The sequence below is a fragment of the Anoplophora glabripennis genome, unplaced genomic scaffold (genome assembly GCF_000390285.2).
Source record: "Anoplophora glabripennis isolate ALB-LARVAE unplaced genomic scaffold, Agla_2.0 scaffold1144, whole genome shotgun sequence".
NCBI classification, from domain to species: Eukaryota; Metazoa; Arthropoda; class Insecta; order Coleoptera; family Cerambycidae; genus Anoplophora; species Anoplophora glabripennis.
The window spans coordinates 29,558-51,831 of NW_019417259.1; the positions used below are offsets into that span (position 1 = coordinate 29,558).

A 22,274-nucleotide genomic window follows, 5' to 3' on the forward strand; every position below is an offset into this window, starting at 1 on the left:
TTCAATCTACTCTAAAAAATTTAAACTTTCTTTTCAGAGAAATAGATATATTTTTTAATTTTTATTAAAAAAGTTATAACAATTTCAATTTTATAGTCGTTAATTTTTATGATTTAACACTAAAACAATTTTTTTCTATGCCATTCGATTGATTATTTAAAACATGAAATGTTGCTTTCGAAATTTTGTTTTATGACAAAGATAAAAAATCACGTTCACTTTGTAAAATTGTTAACTTTTTTATTAAAAATTAAAAAATATATCTATTTCTCTGAAAAGATAGATTACATTTTTTAGAGTAGATGGAAAAAAAATTTATAAAAATCATTCATTTTTCTGCTCGTTATGATTTTTTAATTTCTGAAATCATCCCTTAACTTCTAGTCTCCCTAGCTCTGTTAATTTTAATAGTACAAGAAAAAGTCAATAGACCATTTTTATGTAGAATTTTATACTCTACAACTTTTATAAGAAACTTTTTTCTAGCTCTTACCTCTTTTGAGTTATCTTGAAAAACCCCTATATTTTATCTTTTTTCACCCCTGGCCGGAGGTTGAAAAAAAAATGACTTATTGTTACTATTAATTCAGGCAAGTTGGCCAAAATTGTGATTTAAAGGCCCATTTAATTAATTGGACTATAAACTCAATATTTCTGCTAAATTTGTAACTCAATTAAGTATTTTTTCAAGATTTACCTAGTTATATTCCAATATTAGCATCTAAAAAGATATAGCCCTTATAATGTGGTTGAATTTTTGATTTAAGATAAATTAAAAAAAAAATTAAAAACGGTTTAACAAAGACACAAATTATATTCGAATACCTCCATTCAGCATTCCGTATCTGATAACTGTGGCAGAAAACTGAAATCCACTTTTCCCTACAACAATGCATTTTAGTGACATTCATAAGTATAGGTACTTCTTTTAAAAACATACATTTTTTCCCTTTCTACCAACAAAAAAATATAATAATAAATATGTCAAAACACAAAAACTATTTGCGACTACTCAAAATATGTTGCATCAAATTTCATTGAAATATCTAAAAAAATTATAGTTATCTCAAAATAATTGTTTAAAACAATTTTTTAAGAAAAGCAAAATTTTACTAAGGTAGTCAGATCTAAATCGGTTTATTTTCATCCCTTGAAGCTCATTTGCTTTTGGACACCATGTACACACAAACCATATTTTTTGCATCTACCAAAACGAAACATTGCTAACTTATCCTTCGACGGTTTTACTTACTATGAACAAATTAAATTAAATGCAGGTAACAAGAATGCTAATAGTACCAAAGAAAATCACATCCAAATATATATTTACTCATTCTTTAGGCACAGGTGTAATCTAACCTTGAGTTCTTATGTCTTGATGCGTCTCCCCGACTTCTGGAATCCGTTTCTGATCGGTTTATGGCCGTTTCTAGAATCGCTGAAACGGGGTGGTTTGGAACGAGATTCGAATACCACGTCTGAGTCGGTGTCGCTATCGGATATATTAGATTTTTTCGAGGCAACTAAAAATGATTCAGAACGTGTTATTGTCAATGCAATATCATTTTTCACATAAAAATTTGTATAAGAAACATGCAAGAACAAGCTTTTCACCTGGTGATAAAACAAATTATTTTAACCAAAAAGCTTTATATATAGGTTGACAAATGTTTTGCTTTTGAAATTCAGGATGTTGGGTAAAAAAATATATTTTCCCAAATATCCCTGAGAATTTTCACTTTTCTAGTTATGGGAAAAGAAAAGACTTCCTTTCTTGATCCTTTGTGAGGATATCCAAAAAAAACACAGGTAACAACATCGTATGTAACGAAGTCGGTTGGTTCATGATTTCTCGATGAATTTCGGAGAAAAATTATATCGAATTTCTCATCAAAATGGCTTATTTAAAAAATGTAAATGGAAAATATTATACAAAAAATCGTTAATAAACAATTTTAAAGAAAGCACAAAATAAGATTTTTTGATTTTTTTTACTTTTTTAATAAATCTAAATACAATAAAGTTTATCAATAATGTATATACAGTGTGTCCACGGATTGAGTTGACAAGAGGAGAAACTCTTTTGTTTTTGACTTTAATCGAAAATTGTCACTATAAAAAGTTCTGCCTCTTGAAAAAATGAGACTCGTCATACAAACATCTTAGATTAAATAAACAGGATGCTGATATATTAAAAAAACACGAAAATACTCAAGAAAGAAGTACCATTATTTATTATTTTACACAATATTTTTACAAACCAAATCTATTTTATAGGAAATTTAATACTCTACAAAAAAGGTCCTTAGGAGGAATCATGTCCAATTAATAGCTTTTGAGATAATGGCAATTTTAGTAGAAAAATTGATATTTTTCACAATATTTATTTTTTTATGGATAAATAGTGATTGTTTAAAGATCTATTTTATAGGACATTCAATTCTCTACAAAAAAAAGGTCCTTAAGAGAAATCATGTCAAATTAATAGTTTTTGAGAATGTCAATTTTAGTAGAAAAAGTAAACATTATTAGAATCATTAACAGTTTCAATATATACATATATTAAAATAAATAGAAATGAGTTTTTTGAGAATATTTAAAAAAATGTTTTACAATTTTTTTTCTGCATCGAAAATATACAGGGTGACTCAGAACTTGTCCAAAAAAATTTGGGAATAGATGCGGCATGAGAAATGGAGTCAATATCGTAAAAAAATTTTTTGTAAAATCCTTATAGTTTCCGAGAAAAAAATTATTGAAGTTATAGTGCATTCAACGACTACATAGCTGGACAACTGTAGTCTCTAGCGTCATTTGCAATGCGCGTGGAGAGCCACTTGGCCTCAGCGACTCCGAATACTGAAATCGTATTTTGCAATCGTCGTTGCAACAGTATTTACCTGTTATCTGTTGTGTTTACAATATTTTTTTAGTAATTAGTGTCAAAAATGGTTTGTGTGTATAGCAACTCGGAGTTGATGGATATCGTTTTAATTTATGGTGAAGCAAGACAACATTTGTGTTAGTTCGTAGAAACTGAGTAAGACGGACCCAAATGTGTTTACACGTTGGTGGATTTTGAACAATTGTAAAATCGGGTTATGTCAAATGATTTTATTATTTAAAAACACAAATTAATTGTATTAATTAATAAAGGCAAAAGCAGTTGAATTTGCCGATATAAAATAGGTGCGATAAAATTCTATTTACATATTTCTTTCCTTGCAAAGGTTTTTGTCTGTTTTTATCACACAGCCATACCGGTCGGATTTTGCGAGGTCAGGTTTTACAGTGGACCAGTTTCCAGTGCCGTGCAGAAGTGTATTTTTAAATCATTTTCGAACTGTCCTTTTTGATTTTTTCTTTACAAAATTGTATTTGTAATGGTCTCCTGTACATCCAGAATTTTTTTTTTGGATAAGTTCTAAATCACCCTGTATACGTACTTATACTACTTATACATATAAACTTAATACTTATGTACTTATATAAAAAAAAATAACTATTTAAATAAAATTGCCATTATCCCAAAAACTATTAATTTGACATGATTTCTCCTAAAGGCCTTTTTTTTGTAGAGAAGTGAATTTCCTATAAAATAGATATTTAAACAATCACTTTTTATCTATAAAAAACATAAATACATATAGTGAAAAATGTCAATTTTTCTACTAAAATTGCCATTATCTCAGAAATTATTAATTCGACAAATTTCTTCTAAGGACCTTTCTTGTAGAGAATTAAATTTCCTATAAAGGCAAGTACAAAAAAATTTTTGTTGACACTAAACTTTGACGAAATTTGGCGAGCCTAAGATATTGACCTAAAATTCTTTCCTTTCGCATACATTTTTTTTATGCATAATGAACAATATTTTCGGTATTAATAAAAAAAATTTAAAAAAGCGGATTTTCGGCCCACCCTAACATACACACATGTAAGTTTTTGAGGATGCTAAATATATTAGCATTATTATTATTCAACTATGAATGCATGCTATTTAATTTTACACAAAAAAGTTGTTTTATTAAATTGCTGAAATTGCACCATTTTCGATAAAAATGAAATTATTTTGTAAGAAATTTGTGATTTGACACAATAATACATGAAAGGTATTATTATTATTAAAATCATGTTATCCTCTTAAACTAACTGTGTTTTTAAATGAAAAAAATTCCAAGAGACATTTCCAGACACATTTTTTTCAAAATCATGTGGACATCATTTTCTACAACTATGCCCCTGGTGACACGATGAAATTCTAATTTGTCATATTCTGTATATTTAAAAACTTACTATGCCAAATTTAAATGTGATACATGTTTTTTGAAAAAGGTACGGTGAAATCTTGAATAATAATCTAAAAGATTAATATTATATCTAAATCCTGATAGATTCCACAGCTAATAAGATGACATATTTGAATATTAAATAAAAAAATAACATCCTAAACTGTTCTCTTTTGTAAAATTTATCCAATTTTACAATAATTTAAGTGACAGTACCACCTAACATAACCGAGATCCCCATGGAGAGGTTCAAATCAGTAAAAGGAAAAAACAAAATTTCTTTTATCAAAATTAAAATAAAAATGTTTGGGTATTGTTCAAAACTAAATATTTTCAAATACTCACAAGGCGGCAAATCCTCAGTATCTTCGATTAACCTATAAGTTGTTGGTTTGGTAATGGAATGTCGCTTCATGCACCAAGTGTAACACAAATAGAATATCCCCCATAAAGCACCGAGGAACACCAAAACGCCACAGACCATTCCCAAAACCACGTACAAAATACTCCAGCTACAGTCGGAGTCCTCATCGGTCTCCAAGTAGACTTTAAACATGTCCCGCATCCAGAATGCCTCGCATTCGCATTCTCTAGTCCGTTCGTTGCACACCCCGTGCCCCGAGCAATTGTTCTGGCAGATGGCAGTTTGTAATTTTGCTACCGAGAATGCAAGTAGACTCGCGTCTACCCGCAATTTTTGTCGAAGGTGTTGCACCACCTCGTTTGCTGAGGTAGGATTACCTTCGGGCGATTCTACGTAAAATGTGAGCATTGCTTTGCCTGAGCCAATTTCAGGATGCACACTTCTCACCTGAAAAGAGTTTTTTGTGGGATAATTAAAATGCTAACAAAAAAATAATATTCTATTCTCAATTCCTGATCTATTTATGTACAGGGTGGTCGATTATTATGGCAAAGTAAAATAGCTCCGTTACTACTTGATACAAAAAAAAATTTAAACAAAAATTTAAGGGGATCATGAAAACTATGTTTTTAAATTATTTTCAAATAGTGACATATCAAAGCATAACGGTCAAAGAATTAGTTTAATAGTTTAATAACTTATTCATTTCATTTTATTCTCGATAAAAAAAAGTTATAACTATCATGAAAAATAAAATGTTGATACCAAATTAAATTCTAAATAGGTATATGTTGAAAAATTTTGTGAAAAACAAAAAAATCTATTGTAAATGATATAGAAAAAATATTTCACACATTTATGTGCAACCATATTGGAGATTTCAGGACAGGTCCCCTCTATCTTAATTTACTCATTTTCACAGCTTTTGCAATTTTCAAAGCTGGAAACAAGCAAGCAAAATTATAAAAACTAAGAGGTAGGCAAGCAATGCATAGTGACGATAAAATTATGTTTAGGAGTGAAAACCACTTGCATCTCCCACAAACCAAGTCCAAGGAGTGAATATTTTGAAAATTTGGAATTTTTTGGTATAATTATATTAAAGGACCCCACACAAACCTTATGGGAAATGGCTCCCGGTTAAATTGGCTATATTTTTTATATGTTACGTATCTCGGCATCCTGAACAAATGTCTTCATGGACGCGTAGCCCAAAACTCCACGGGTTCCAAGATAAAGCTACCTAACCCATAGAAACCTACCAAACCACGTTAGGGTCAGGTAGGCTAGCCTACCTGACCCTTGGAACAGCGAATTTAATCGCTTATTTTTCTTGAAATAATTAAATTCCATATCACAAACATGCTAACTTCCTACCCCCTATCCCACCTAACCCCTAGAAACCATCCCTGCCAAACCACAATCAGGACAAATCACCTAACCCTGGGAACAGCGAGTTTAGTTGATTTTTTTCTTGAAATAATTAAATTCGACACCACAAGTATGCTAACCCACCTACCTATATTTAGTGTTTTCTTATTTTTATTTTTTTTGGATTTACATTAGATTTTTCCAAATTACTGACTTATTAGTTCAACAAACTAGATTATATCAGATTATAAAAATGTTTTTTCATCAGATATATCAAAATTACTAAAAATATCTGACGAATTATCGTACTAATAGAAAATAAAAACAGAAACTATACACAATGAAACACTTGAATACATCATCGCATTTGAAAAACTTAAGAAAATGTCTGTTGAAATTGATAAGTCTGGCACATTTACAGGATGTTCAGAAGGGAATAAATCATTCTTTGCCTAGTTTTCCTGAATGAAAATAAACCAATTTAGATCAAGTTGCTTTAGTACAGTTACTGTGTTTAATAAATAACATATTTTACTTTTTTAAGATGGCTCTTTTATGACATGCACCAAACATACATGTTTTTAAATGTGCTGGTGTTTCAAAAAACATCTGCTTTTTCTGAAAATCTCTACCAAAAAAAAGAAATATATTGCAAATAGAAAAAAAAAAAGACTATTTAAGATGGTCTTATCTATCTCCACTTTTTAGGTAAAAGCGAGAGTAACAGACGCGTTCATATTCATTTTCAGCTACCTCAAAAATTTCCTCATATCAAAATTCCTTGGAATGTCTTCAAAAAACACAGTTATATTTAAATAATAAAATAACAAGAATGTTTTTGAAGGTCAATAACTGTTTAAAGAAGGGGGTGATCTAAATTGATTTAATTTAAGTCAAGGAAACTATCCTTCGTATATGGACTATTCGATTCCGGACACCTTTAACAAACTAAAATTACCTGTATAAAGTAACAAATAACTTGCAAATCTAAAGTGATTGGCTAACACTCCCTTCATACTATTAAATATTGAAGATATTGTTCCATTGAAAAAAACTTTTTGATTGATTTTCAAATATCACCCTTATTTGAAAATAATTTTGAAATATAATTTATCTGATTCCCATTGTCTTTTATTTAAACATATTTTCATATTTCAAATAATAATAATAATAGATTCATTGTACTTTATACAATAGATCACCTGTATTGTACGGATAGATCACCTTATAAAGGGTGTAACTTTAAGTGGGGGTTAATTTTTTAAAAGTACATGTTCCCCTGAATACGCATCTGAAATTCATTTTTTTTTTTTGTTCAAATAAATAGTCAAGTTATAATTAGTTTTTTAAACTGCGCTTTAATTCTTCTGTATGCTGCCATTGGGCCGTGTAAACCGGATCATTCCGAATTTGCATATTAGAGCACTATTAGCATTGCCAATTCTATTTCAATCAACCAACATTGTGCGAACTGACAATGAAAAACAATTTAGTACAACAGATTGCTTTTTTATGCTTATCGACGTGTTACTTTAAAGTCACCATATTTTTTTGATATAACTGTTTTCAAAACGCCAAACGTTAAAAAGAAACATTCTATTGTTTTTAAAAAATAAAAATCCTTACATGATTTATTAAATATTAACTAATACATTACCAATTGTAATTTTTTGTTTTTAAATCAACTGTTACAAAGCGAATCTAATGAAAAATAATTTAGTGAAAACGGATTGCTTTTCTGTGACAACAAAGTGTTATTTTAGTAATTTTAATTTTTTGAGTAACAAAAGTACATGCCAAAGAGCAGTACCTCACAGCGGGCAGTGTAAAAGTTTGCTTTTTAATAACCTTTCCTTTAAATTAGGAGATTTGACAACAATGCATATTTCAGGTCACAAATGTACATATGCTGAGACTAACATGTGCCGTTGTTTGAGGTCATACTAGCTTGTCTAGCGACGGGGTATGAAAAATTACTAAAAAAGAGTTTAAAAAAACTATTGGTATGTATTTCTAAAGGTCAAAAGTTGCGTCCATATAACTATGACCCCAATCAAATTTTCACCCTGTATATTTCATACTGTTTATCACTTATCAGTAAAAATGTTATTACATATTTTTACCTGTAACTTAGATCCATCTTTCACCAGAAGAGCCAACTTGCCTTTCAAGGTGTTAAATTGAGCTTCAGTCAAAGACTTGGCATCCACGTCAATAGTAATCTCCACTAGATAAAATAGTTTCGGGTCATTCTTTACTGTGAAAGTAACGGAATCTGTGTCGCTTAAACCCTGTTCATCATATACAGTTAGATTAAAGATGTACTTTCCCACAGCGACGTCTGTTAAAATCAGAACAGGCAATTCGTCCGTTTTCTCAGCGATATACCCGATCGCGAGTGAATTTTCATCCCTGGTCCACTTCCATTTAACGATGGCCCAGTCATCTTTTGAATCTGAACCGTTTAACATCACAACATTTTTAGGCAGTTCCACTGTGAAATCTACACCAGCGTTGGCTGTGGGTTTTTGGTTTTTATCTAAAAAATGTATATATCGGTGTAAGTCTGGTGGGTTCGGCTGACGAATGATCCTAGATGTTTACTAAATATTGCTGGTATAATGCATGATTATATCAACATAAAAAAATATATATGTTTACAGGACACATGCTCTGTACCGCCAAATATGAAAGTGTATTATAAAATATATATGTTCCGTATCGTCAATGTACAAATTTAAGATGAATGGTAAAAGGCTGAAACACACTTACTTTGATTAACTGTAACATACAATTTATCGCTGGCAACATTCTTATTGTCATCGGTTACGCTAACTTTAAATATATACAGTCCTTTGGTTAACCCTGTAACATTGGTTTTGCTGGAATTGGAATTTTCAAATGTGACTGTGGACGGTCCTTCTATCTGCTCCCATTTGAATTCCATGATCTTATTATCATCCGTACTGTTGCTGGCGTCTACGACGACCCAGGTCTGAGGTAAGCTTATTGTGAGATTCTGCCCAGCGTTGGCTATCGGTGGTTTGTTTGTGGGTGGCTTTACAAACACATGAACCTACAACAATTTATGAATATAACAAGGATTTTACATTTAACAATTTTTGACTCAATAAATTATTCAAAAGATTGCCGTAATTCACTGAATGTGCGGCACATCTTAATATATTTCAAAAAATTTACCAATATTCAAAATCAGGACAAAGTTACGGATTTTGTTGACGGACAACATGACAAAAAGAAATTTGATCTTTGATGTGTTGATCACTTTTTTGTTTTGAAGTTATCAAAATCAAAAATCTGACAATTTTTATTTTTTAATTTTTTAATCAAAAATGGAACATGAAGAATTCAAATAATGTAGTTCTATTAGCCATGGTGTTTATAAGGATGGGGAAGTGACTTTTGTCTTTTATTTTTCTTATAAATACAAAATAGAAAATATAAAATACACGTCACTATGAAACGCACACTTTCATTAGTCGTGACGTTTTAAAAATCAATTTGTTTTCAATACTCAGCAATGAATGTCTGCTGATTTTAAAATTATTTTTATTTTTGACACTATTAAAGTAATAATAATTTGAAAATGTAATATCATTGCTGAGCATTGAAAATGAACAGTCTGATTTTAGAAACGTCAAGTCTCATTGAAGTGTATGATATATCAGACGTCTAGATGCAAAATGCGACATTCGACATTTTGACAGATACTGAAAAATTCACATGGCTGAAATCACATTTCAAATGTCTATGGTATAAATTATATACATTAATTATTTATATACATATACATTTTATTATTTTAGAAAATTACTTGTAATTACCAACTGATTTAAATTTTTAGCGCATTTTCACTGCAAAACGCGACATTTGCATTATTATTTTATATTTTCTTAGACACTTGAAGTGACAAATTTTGAAAAACACTATCAAAATCAGTACCATCTAGGCATCTGATATAATAATGTGTATCTTGTATTTTCCGTTTATCTGCTTTTTTCATTAATTTTTTTAATTTTTTTCACAGAAAACTATGCCGCATCTAAATAATTTCATACAATTCCAAGAACATTGTAATATATGAAGCTTCAATTGTTTTGTAAAAAACTTAATTATCTTATTTATACCCATACATAAAATAAAGAAAGCATTAACATGTTTAAGAGTTTGAGGACAAGTTGGAATTTTTTACATTTTTTCAAAAATTTGCAAATAAAATTTTTCCTCTAAAGGACACAATCGTAGGATAATAATCCAGTATGGACAAGATTACAATAACAGAAATAATATGTCAAGAGTTTCAGCATTAAAAAAATTAATAATAATATTCTTTAAAAATAATTTAAACTTTGCTTACCTGAGCTGTGCTAGATTGATTGGCACTGTCAGTCACTTTTAAAGTAAAAGTATACATCCCTTCTTGCAAGTTACTTAACTGAAGATAAGGAGTTCGAGTATCCTGCATATCGACAGCTTTCTGAGCATCGTCTGCCGATTTTGTCCATTCCCAAGTGGTTATGGCATGATCGTCAATACTGAGATTTCCACTTAATGTTATTGAGTTATGAGGAAGGTAAATAATTTTATCCTCTCCTGGTTTAACAAAAAGACAATAATTCATTTTTTATTCTTAAATTATACAGGGTATTTTCTTTTCAGTGTGACACTGAATTCACAAAGTAAGCAAATTTTTCAAATAACATTTCTTCAAAATCCCAAAAATAACCATTTGCAATAATTTGAAAACGCCCCTGTGAAAAATCTTATATTCAAATCTTATATTAATAACTGAAAGTCCAACAAAACATTATGTCATAATATTATGCGCAACAATTACTCTGCGAGCTACATCCCCTGGCATTGAACTACATCCCTAATCTAGTAAACAGTCTTAGTGAATATATTTTTTATACAGGGTGTTTAGTTATTAATGTACCAAATGTCAATAATATATTCTACAATTAAATCAAGGGGGCAAGTACAAATAACATTTTGTCAAAAAATGTTTTTTCCCGAGATACAGATATGAAAAAATTAAAACTATTTTTAGGCATATTTCGGAAACCGATTTTTTTTGTAATACTCATATGACAAAGAGGGTAGTAGCACAGACTTTCATCATCGGCTATAATTTCGTGTAAACACAAAAAATGTGGTGCGCAAACTTCATTCTCGGAACGCTTTTATAGAAAATAAATGTAGGCCACTATGTAAGGCAGAAAAAATAACATAAATGTTCAATAATTTTTCAGGACAAATGGTATACTTGTTGCATATAACTAAAATGCATGGTTCCAGAGGAAAAATAGATTTCAATTTTCTGGATATTTGTTGGGGGTTTTTACATTTAATTAAATACAATTTTTTTACTAAATTTACAGATATATAGATTATTTTTAACTATTTGATTTAGGTCAACTTCTTTTCAAAAGTCAACACCTACTCTCTCCCACGTCTCTAAATGTATTGGAACACGGAACTACATATCTCAAAACATATTGACCTTTTCATACAGGTAAGTCAATATAAATCACAAAAAAATTCATAGAGTTACAAATTCAACAAAAAAGTGAGGTATAATTAGATTAGAATACCCACAAATACTCGCTTGTCCGCAACAGATGACTGCATAAAACATTAAAGTCCATTTTTTGTTCAGGAAACAACTTTTCAAATAATTTCCATAATAGTGAGCCAATTTCAGAATAATTCTTGAAAGAAAATTATTTAGAGAAGGTCAAAATCATATTTTTTGCCTTCTGGGAATTGTTCTATTAAGAAGAAATGTAAGCGTATAATCACTGATATAACTTATTAGTACTACTGTGTAAAGAATGTGCAAATTGAAATGATAGAATTGACTTGCATTCTAGAGAGTCCTCTTAAAAAATAAAACTAGATTTGTTATTATAGGGAAACTGATTAAAATTACCTTTAACTGAAACGAAATGTATTCAAATTCAAATTATAAATTGAAATACACTCTAAAAAAACTAAATGAATACCGGATTCTTATACAGGGTGTCCCATAATTAGTGTGCAATAATTTAGCAGTAAATTCTACGATTAAACGTTATTTTTTCCTATAAACAAGGGTCGAAAAATGCTTCCTAAGGGAGCTACGCCTCCTTAAAAGGGGCCTCAGGAGATCATATTTTTCAATTTTAAAATTATTATTAAAATTCTGCATTTTTTCTTTAAATTTTACTTAACACGTTGACTGCGAGATAATCTCAATGTACTTTGTCCGTGACTGCAATACATATCTTCGGGGATATGTAACAAAACTTTTTCTGTGTGCGGGATATGTAATTTTTTTTACATTTGACCCTATAAAATTAAAAATAACACAATTATTGCTATAAACTTGCATGTATCTGTAACTATATATCCTAGGATACCAACGTTTTCATTCGCAAAGAGTTTTGAAAAGAAAATAATAGAAAAATCATTATTTCTAAAAACTACAGATTCTGCAACTTCCACAAGATACAGTAAAAATGTGATTATTGAGATTCGCATATTTTTTATAATGAGTACATACCCCCCGAGGTATGTACCGCAGTCAACGTGTTAATATCCAATACAGCACCGTAAAGTGAAAGCAAAAATTTAAGTTTAATAATCTGTCAAATTAATTCAAGTAAACAAACGTTTGTTTTCATGATCTACCCACCTATTTATGTAATCCTTTTCCATTCTTGAGATTATGTAATAAAACTAAAAATCGATTTTTCTCAAAAACGAAGCATTTTATCGAAGTAAATCAAAAGTACATTTTTTTTTGTGAATAACTCATATCTATCATAGTTTGATGTTTAAATTTGAAAATATTGACATGCAAAAAATTGGGGGGCGCGTACCCCTGACTAAAATTTTTAAACCGTTTTTGTGTAGTTCGTTAGAACATTCATTGAGTGTTCAACATTCCAAAAATTCATAATGATATGTTAACTGGTTTTGGAAATATTTTGAAAAATATGATCTGAGGCCCCTTATAGGGGGGCATAGCTCCCTTAGGAATCATTTTTCGATCCTTGTTTATTGGAAAAAATAATCTTACTTTTTGATCGTAGAATCTACTGCTTAAGTATTGCACACTAATTATGGGACACCAAGTATAACTTCAGCCATTCAATCTCCAGGGTATAGTTGGAACATTTGACATGGTATCGGTAAAATAAAACTGTACTTAAGCATGCAATAACTCATCACTATTATATTTCTTACAAAAAAAAGGCATACCACCACTAAAAACTTACATAATAGGATGAAAAAACAATTTCTTGGGAACGTTGCATTCATTATTCGTTCATGCATTATTCCATTCCAGAAATTTTTAGGAGAAAAAACACTTTCATTCTAATGAAGAAGATATGGCATTTTTTTAAATAAGTTGTTAGAATATACCAAAAACGAGAAAAAGTATGTTGAAAAATTATAGTAAATTATTGTTTTTCCAGTATGTTTAATTAATTCATAAATTATTATTTTATTTTTGTAATTATACTAATTATTTTCCATTTTGTAATAATTCTAATTAAATCTGAAATATAGTACCTCGAAAGTTAAGCATCTGTTTTATATTCAAATTAGTGAATAGTACAATAAAACTGTTCCAATTTAAATTATTGAACGTTACAATGCAATAACTTGTTTTTAATACCTTTCCATGTAAGGAATTATGACAAGAACTCTGATACGACTTAAAAGAACATTAAATGTCTCAAACCTTGACATATTTGCTGTGTTCTTGGTCAACTTTAAAAAAAATATATTAACACATGATAATTTATATACATCCATTACATACATACATTATTTAATGCTTCATTTAATATTTACTTTGTTATAATCGGGACTCCCATAAATTAAACGTACTTTTTTGTATCTCATATTTATTATTATTATTTCATAACTGAATTAGATTTAATCAACTAGATCATATACGGGGATAAAATTCTATAGGTTGATATGAACATAATTTTGTAGATAAAATAAAAAGTAGAAATCTGATGTTCTGTACATTTTTTTTAATGCCATTTTTAATTATAAAAAATTACATTTTTTTATATCTTTGGTTAACCTTTTTCTCTTGAAATTCGATATTTTTTAGAGGTACGATTTATGTATATAAATAGTCAACACGTCCGGTGGAGTTTTCGAGTTACCTGCTTATGGTGTCCGAAGGGTGATTTCTTTTGTAGTTGTACAAGAGATTTGGGGTAATTCAACCCAGGAATAAGAGTAAAAAAGAATAAAATTTGAAACGACTTCTAAAAATTTTGAAAAGATTCAGATTCTCTAATAAAAAAGATATAATTCACATTTTCTCCATTTGAACTGTATTTTTCTGTTAAAAAATAAAGATGTGAAAGGTAAAATAAAAAAAGAATGCTATTTTAGAATCACGTTCTTATTTTTTTACTTGAAAAGTATGGTTTCAAACAAAAATTGTTAATATAAACTATTTTTCTCCTCTTATTCAGTTTATTACCTCCACTTCCAGAATTTGCCATCCCAAATCCTTTGTCCTACCGGAACAATTTATATATGGGGCATTTTTTTGATTGAAATTTTTTTTTTCAAATTTAGCTTATTTCACACCATTTTGAAAATTTTTGAAAATGTAGCTCAAATGCGTTGCGTCTTTTTTTAAAGCAAAAAAAAACGGGTTTAGAAAATTTCGTTTTTTTTATATTTGGAAAGAACTAATCATGTTATTTTTTTAGAGGTATGTTGTTCCCCTGATTATGCAACTTTGCCCCCATTTAAGCTAGTTTGTATCTCTTACCATTTTCGAGATCCCTGTAGTGAGAAGCGAATTTGTAACAGCCTGTATATTATCTTATCTATTGTGTCATTTTTATCTATGAATTTTCTTCGGTATTTATTCGCTTAGTTTTAAATATTATAAATGTGTTATTCGTAGTCTTAATCATAAATATATTTAATAAAACTTTTATTACTCCACGCATTTTATTTATTCAAACTTTCCTTAATAAAATTTATTGTTCAAGAATTAATATATAAGCAATATTAAGCACATATTAACACAGGGGCGTAACCAGAAAGGTTCACTAGAAATGACTAAGAAAAGCCGGTTCGCGAGATAATCTCAAAAATAATTCACGCACCCCGTCTGTATAGTCCGTTCAGAGGAAAAAATGTATCTACACTGGAACGCAACGACCGTAGATCCGTATATAAGACAAAAATCCTGAATCGCAGACCCAACTCACCATCGTGGACCCAATCGGAACAAAAACCGTAAGCGTAGATAATGTATTTAATGGATAAATATAATTTAAATACAAATATTAGGATCTTACCTGCATTGGCTTCAGGAGGATAGTCTGTACCGGCTAAAACTGTAATATTTGCCGTTTGACTAGTCGTATCTTTATCAGTATCAGTTACTGTCAGTTTGAAGCTGTAGTTCCCAGGTTTTGTCAAATCATTTAATTGCAACGTTGGACTATCTTTAAGCTCCGGTTGATAACCTATAAATTAATAACAAGATGAAACTAATTAAGTCATCCTACTTCTTTCAGAAACTAAAATGAAAAAATAAATTTATTAAACTAACCCAGTGGGCCTTGTTGCAATTCCCAATGCCAAGATACTATACCATCGTCGTCTGTTGACGACGATGCATCTAAAACTGCAGCAGAATTCGGCAGCTTTATAGTTTGATTTGATGGAGTTATGATAATTGTCGGAGGTTTATTGATGCGTTTTGCTGGTAGAACGGTCACATTGACAAAAGTTTCTCCATAAGCAACTGAGGTAGAGACACTGATCTATAAACGAAGTAATGAATTTCAAGCCTTTCAAACATGATTATAAACCAAAATAAGTACCTTAAAGGAATAAACTCCTTCCGTTAATTTTTCTAAATGTAATTGTCCACCATTTTGATGTTTAACTGCAGTACTACCTTCTGGTTGACTGAGTGACGTCCATTCATACTGATATTTCTCATCGGCATCTTCTGGTGATACGGAAGCAACCAGATTTACTTCATTGTCAGGCAGTCTCACCTCCTTGGATTCTGCAGTTACCGTAAGTTGTTGTCTTGTAACCGGAAGTGATTTATTGGGAGACATTTCTAAAATTCTTTCAGAAAGAATGTTAGGGATGCCATGAAGTTCTGCATCTTTTAAAACTACAGGGAAACAATCCCCATCTTGATTTCGTACATAATCATCTTTACACTGGCAAATTCCTGAAAGTAAAAAATTATAACAAAAAGAATATTAAGGCCTGATTATTGGAGTTTGGGACGTTAACACAGTAAGTAAAACACAAAAGAAGAATATTGTCAATTAAATAGACTCTCATCTTCCTCAAAATTGCAATTAAATTGCAAATTCTTAGCCTATTACGCTTATTTGTAACGGTGTTATTCTAACCTCTCAAAATACACCCTTGAAGACAAGAGATCTGAAGATCTATTCAATTTCAAATTTTATTTGAAAATACAACATTTTCTTGCATATTTTCATCTATTTAAATTATTTTATTATGTTACTGTTTATTTGATTTGATTTTTTCCAAATTCGTATTGAAAAAAAGGGCAGTTTTGCACTAGGTACCACATAAACAATTTATACAGATTTTCTAAAAAAATTAATTATCAGAAAATAAGATTTTGAATAAAAAAATTGGTGAAGGAGTTAATTTAGGGTTTGTAGTTTCAAATGCAGTGTTAAACACATACATATTTGATATAAAAACAACATTTTTAAATACTCAGACAAATACTTTTTTCCAGTAAAATTTTCTCTTTGGGTAATGCTTTAACTGCAACTGCCTTGACAAATAATTAATTATATATGCTATAAAATTCTTCAGACAATATCCTGGCAAATGAAGCTTTGCACCACTGCATTGAGATAATTGTAATTTTAAGATTATATTTAATGTCAATATGCATAGTTATATCAATATTATTACTTCACATTGTTAATTGTGTTAACCTTAATAACACAAATTAAGACAGATGATTTACGAGTAAGGATAAAATATATTCATCTTTAAGATAAAAGTATGTGGCAGCTTTCTTATAGGAAAGCCCAATTGGTCAAATTACAAATGACTCGACAAATGATTGTTTTCTGGTTATTTCTACGAGACGCCGAACCAAGCTTAATTTTCCAGTCTCTATTATTTATAACCTTTATTCAATATTTATTGCATCTTTGTTAATTGCAGTACCAAAATTACATTAAAATTAAACTGAAGTTGCAAATAATGATACAGTTTATAAAACAGGATACATAAAAAACATCCATCCTAAGTTACAAAATTATGAGTACTATGGCTGTGTTCAGCAAATGATTTTAGTTTTTTTAGGGCCATTTGTTTAACACAGCCTATTTATTGCATAAGCATAGCCTGAAAAAAAGTCAAAATACATTCTGGAAATTGCAGAAAATCAAAAGAGTTAGCTTGTAAAAGCTAGAATGTACTTTTACCTTAATGTATTTTACTCATTTTGTGCACACAAGATTCTATGGAAACAATACATTACTCACCTGCTCTGGATTTTTGATGTTGTGGGGCACATACTTCATTACGAAGGCAAGTACTATCTATACCAACCTCACAACTAACTGAGTCAGTGTTAATAGATTCTTCCATTAACAAATCTCTGTAAACATCTTCAAAACGATTACGATCGTTTAAAATATTGATCATCTCTCTATCAAGCTGTGCTTTAGAAAATTCTGGAAGTAACAGATTATATTAAAGTATTTATTTTTTTTACTTATGAAATACATTGCTTTTCAGGATATCCAATGCAGGGTAGAAAATTATAATAATTGCGAAACTTAAGATGTTAGTTAAGTATATAAACCTTACCTTGTTGTTCGAGGATATCTTCCCAATTATTGTCATCATCTGTAGGTTTAACTAATACCATTGAAATGTGACTTGAACTATCTGAATTTACATTTAATGTAGGAATACACATTTCATTACTATTACATGTAATATGATAACATGTATCAATATTCATAAAAGCAACATTGCAGTTATCTTTAACACAACATTTAAGAACGCAGCCTCTTAATTTTGTAATGCCCTTTATTTCTTCAAACACTCCTTAAACAAAGAACATTATAAGACCTTCACGCTTTACATCCATATATAATATTAATATACATATTTGAAAACATTTTTTAAAGGAGTAATATTTGAACAATATAAATTTTACTTACCTGCACTAAGATTACCTCTAGGAATATAACCTTTAAAAGTTTGCTCATAAAGCCTTGGGCATTGTGTTCTTAATGATTTTGCAGTAGAATAAAAATGGCATTTCGCAAAATAAGATAATAACACTATTACAATAAAAAATATACGTTTCTCATCCATCTTCTACAATTCAGTATAATTTAACATTTGATAAAATTTAAATATACTGATAAAAAGTTAAATGTTAATTATACACCGGATACTCACCCACATATTACGGGTTAGTTTGACATGGTACACATGCGGGCTAATTTAAATAGGATTTAAATTATCTCGGTAAAGTTATTGATAAAAGCTCTTATCTACTATTTTTCATAACATACATCTTTTTGACAGCAGTGGCAAAACAGTTTTCTGTACTGTTTGTATGTTTGGTTGCATATTGTACATCTATATCTACATAATATATTTATCTTTTATAAATAATTTAATTTCATACCTAATATTTTAAAAATACAAATAAATAAACTACAATAATTATCATTAATAGTGCCGATCAAAATGTTCAACAATACAAAAAGAGATCAGATTTTTTATTCCTGAAAATTGCGGTAGACATACCTAAAATATAGGTAGATATTAAACACAGGATTTACTAGAACTTTTTTTGTAACTAACCCCTTATTCACTACCTTGTTTGAGGATTTTTAATAAGTAATTTTATGCGTATGCGTACAGTTGTAAATTCAAATTTAAAGTAGGTATGTAAATGCATATAGGTAGGTATGTACCTACCTACATTGTCAAAAAAAAATTTAAATTATTAATTTCGCAATTTTTAATACGCTATATTATTACAATCTTTTGATTTCAAAATATGTACGAAAATATTATTTATAGTCTATCACAATCTATATTTTTTTAACAGATAAAATTAATACCTGCCTTTATTTTTGCATTTGCGATTTAAAAATCGGAAAATTATTGATTAACAATCTCCCAAGATAACAATCCTAAAAAATTACGTGTAGTGCAATTATAAACCATATACCTACTTACATATACTGAGGTATCGGGTATTTCCCATATAAGTGCAATAATAGGGCGGAAAACAGGAAAAGTCAGAAAATGTCCAACAAAAATGCGAACTGTGCAGTCGGGAGCAAAATTCAAAAATTCAAAACATTAGGCAAGTTTTTCTATTTTGTAATTTCTATGTAATTAGTCTTTTTGCATCTTTTTTAATATGCCTGTATTTGTCTGTATGTGCAGTATCTAGATTATAAATAAGGAAAATGTGATAAAAAATATGCCATATCCAGTAATTTAGGTTATGTAATATGACATTGCAATTATAATTCTATAAAAGTATAAATAATAATTATTTTACATTTATTGCATGCCCATAATTTAAGTAAATGGTATACATATTAACAAATAAAAATGTTAGGTCATATTTTCAGTAGGAATGTAGATAAGAAATAATTTATCAATACTGTGCAGGACCGTACCGACGCGTTTTTTAAATTTGAATATGTATAAAGAATTTTCTTACACTTTATAGAAAATATTTTACTTCGCAAAAATGTTAAATTAAATTAAGTTTTAGAAAGTTATAAATATCTTTTCTTTGACCTCTTAAAAATTAAGGTATATGTTTTAAAAATATTTTGTGTAATATTGCATATATTTTCAGATTCAAAGGTCCAAAATTTAATTCGAGAAGCTGTGGAAGCACGAAATTTTTCCTATTCTCCTTACAGTAATTTTAAAGTTGGTGCTTGTGTTTTATGTGACGATGGAACATTCTATAGAGGGTGCAACATAGAAAACCGATCTTTTACAGTTGGTATATGTGCCGAGAGATGTGCCTATTCAAAAGCCATAAGTGAAGGGAAAACAAACTTCAAAGCTGTTGTTGTAATCGCACAACAAGAACAGTTTTTTACAACCCCTTGTGGAGCATGTAGGCAATTTATGAGCGAGTTTGGAAATGTCGATGTTTATATTAGCAAACCCAACTCTGAGGATGTATTTGTGACAACACTAGATGAACTGCTGCCACATCAGTTTAAAACAGTAGACAACACATTTGTATAATTTAAATATATATTTAATAAAATATAACGTTCTAAATACATTGAAGGTAATTAAATTGTATATATGTATAATAGAACTAGAGTATTTCCAATAATTTTGACCACAAATAAAGAGGTTAATGCAAGCATTTCCAAGGCCCTTTAATATAACAAATTATATAAATTGTATAATTATTCGAACACTCGCCGATTATTATAAATATAAAAAATATAAATTATTTAAGAAATAATTCTCGACGTCAAGATCTGTCAATTGAAGTATTTCAAATACAATAAAAATGCAATATTTTTTAATTAACGATTCATTTTTACATTTATTATAAAACGTTAACGGAATACCTATTAATTACTTGTTAAAATGGTTCCAATGTTTTACAAATCAAACATTAAAAAAAGAAACAATAAAATCATACTAACCAATTTTTATACAGCAGTTATATATATTATTGTTTTCTGTACATATTATTTAACGTCGTAAAATAATCGTGTTTATTGCTTATAAATGTGTTTTAAATAGTCTATGTGTATAAATATTTCTGAAATATAGAATGTGTATTATTGAAACAGCATAGTTAAATTTCTGATCTTAATAATAGTTTAAGCTATTTAATATTAAAAGTACTCAGTTTGATTATTCTCTATGAAATATTACAACGATCCCTTGAATTCCTACTGTCAGTTATCCCAGTTCGAGATTCGGCAGCTTGAAGTTGTCTTGCCAATGCTAAATCTAATTCCTCTTGTCTCTTTCTACTGTGTGGGACATTGTCTTGAAGTGAAAGAGCTAGAGCCCTAGCTAAAGCTTCGTCTTCTGTAATGCTGCCTTGAACTGTCTGAGAAAGTGATCCTACTCTTTGTTGTGCTTCAAAAATCCATCGTTTTCTAGCACCTCTACCCTCACAAGAGTGGTCTGTGGGGTGCCTATGTCTCAAACAAAAATTAAGAGAACATTCATTGCACACAAGTGGTACAACTTCTTTGTTTTTACACTTCTTATATGTACATTTATTTGTAAACACTTTTCTTCGAGATTTTGCAGGATCAGATTGGCAATCGGTATCTATATGAGCTCCTACAACCATATCAGGATGCTGCCCCTTTTGTACAGGTATGGGTTTATTGCAAAGCGGGCACACTGGAACTTGATTGTTTTTCTTATATGCATTATCACAATTATGTGAAGTATAACTATAGTGATCCTCACAAAATAATAAAGTGCAAGCATCGCACCTTATCGGTAAGAAATCTAACTTATTGCACTCGGATTTTGAGCAATGATCTCCAATATGTGGTAATTCCATTTTAAACCAACTATTAGAACACTTTTAGTTTACAAATATTATAAACACTATTCACACTACGAAACAAGTATAACTGATGAAAGCATTGAATGCTACCGATGCAGTGGTATTTATTTGAATAAAATATTCCAGAATAATCTTAGATATACGTTTTAAAATGAATAATGATAAACAGAAATTTTGATGAAACGAAATGATGATAAGTGACAATTCAAATTTGACAATTTGACAACTGACAAAAAGGATTTTTTCGCGAGTTGCCATTGAACATGGGATCTTGCCCAAGGTCGCTTTAGTGATTTTGGTCGTCAACTTTGATTGTTTCCAACGAGTACATTAATGGCACAGCTTATACAGCTCGCCAACTGTCTTGGCGGGAACGGTTAGCGTCGATTCCGCCGCGCAGTGTTTATGCCCCGCCTTCCAGCGAAAAAGACGGCTTTGGCGTTCGTTCAGGCGAGTAACGATAACGGGTAGTAAGAATTGCAATCATAGGCGTGCGTATAATTTCGTTGATTTATTTTTATTTGATATAATAATGAAAATGAAGATACCTTATTTGGACAATTGCAAATACCAAACGATAACTTTGTTGAGCTCATTTGTAATACTGAAAAGATATTTC

At 29.7% G+C, this 22,274-nt stretch overlaps 3 protein-coding genes across 3 annotated transcripts; 1 reads left to right on the forward strand and 2 right to left on the reverse strand.

The window, feature by feature from the left end:
* Positions 1 to 568: 568 nt before the first annotated feature.
* LOC108915023 (dyslexia-associated protein KIAA0319-like protein) lies at positions 569 to 18,620 on the reverse strand. Its single transcript, XM_018720971.1, has 12 exons — positions 18,517 to 18,620; positions 18,273 to 18,432; positions 17,914 to 18,156; positions 17,586 to 17,777; positions 15,909 to 16,273; positions 15,635 to 15,848; positions 15,378 to 15,548; positions 10,403 to 10,638; positions 8,797 to 9,100; positions 8,148 to 8,563; positions 4,635 to 5,100; positions 569 to 1,523 (listed from the first exon to the last, which is right to left on the reverse strand). Exons 1-12 carry the CDS (start codon positions 18,520 to 18,522, stop codon positions 1,369 to 1,371), a joined length of 2,928 nt encoding a protein of 975 aa, XP_018576487.1. The 5' UTR covers positions 18,523 to 18,620; the 3' UTR covers positions 569 to 1,368.
* Positions 18,621 to 19,244: 624 nt separating this feature from the next.
* On the forward strand, positions 19,245 to 20,476 carry LOC108915015 (cytidine deaminase). Its single transcript, XM_018720963.2, has 2 exons — positions 19,245 to 19,438; positions 19,946 to 20,476. The coding sequence occupies exons 1-2, from the start codon at positions 19,378 to 19,380 to the stop codon at positions 20,347 to 20,349; spliced, it is 465 nt and encodes a 154-aa protein (XP_018576479.1). The 5' UTR covers positions 19,245 to 19,377; the 3' UTR covers positions 20,350 to 20,476.
* A 96-nt stretch (positions 20,477 to 20,572) lies between these two features.
* Positions 20,573 to 21,860, reverse strand: LOC108915014 (AN1-type zinc finger protein 2A-like). The gene has a single exon (XM_018720961.2). The coding sequence runs from the start codon at positions 21,647 to 21,649 to the stop codon at positions 20,987 to 20,989; it is 663 nt and encodes a 220-aa protein (XP_018576477.1). The 5' UTR covers positions 21,650 to 21,860; the 3' UTR covers positions 20,573 to 20,986.
* Between the last annotated feature and the right edge of the window lie 414 nt (positions 21,861 to 22,274).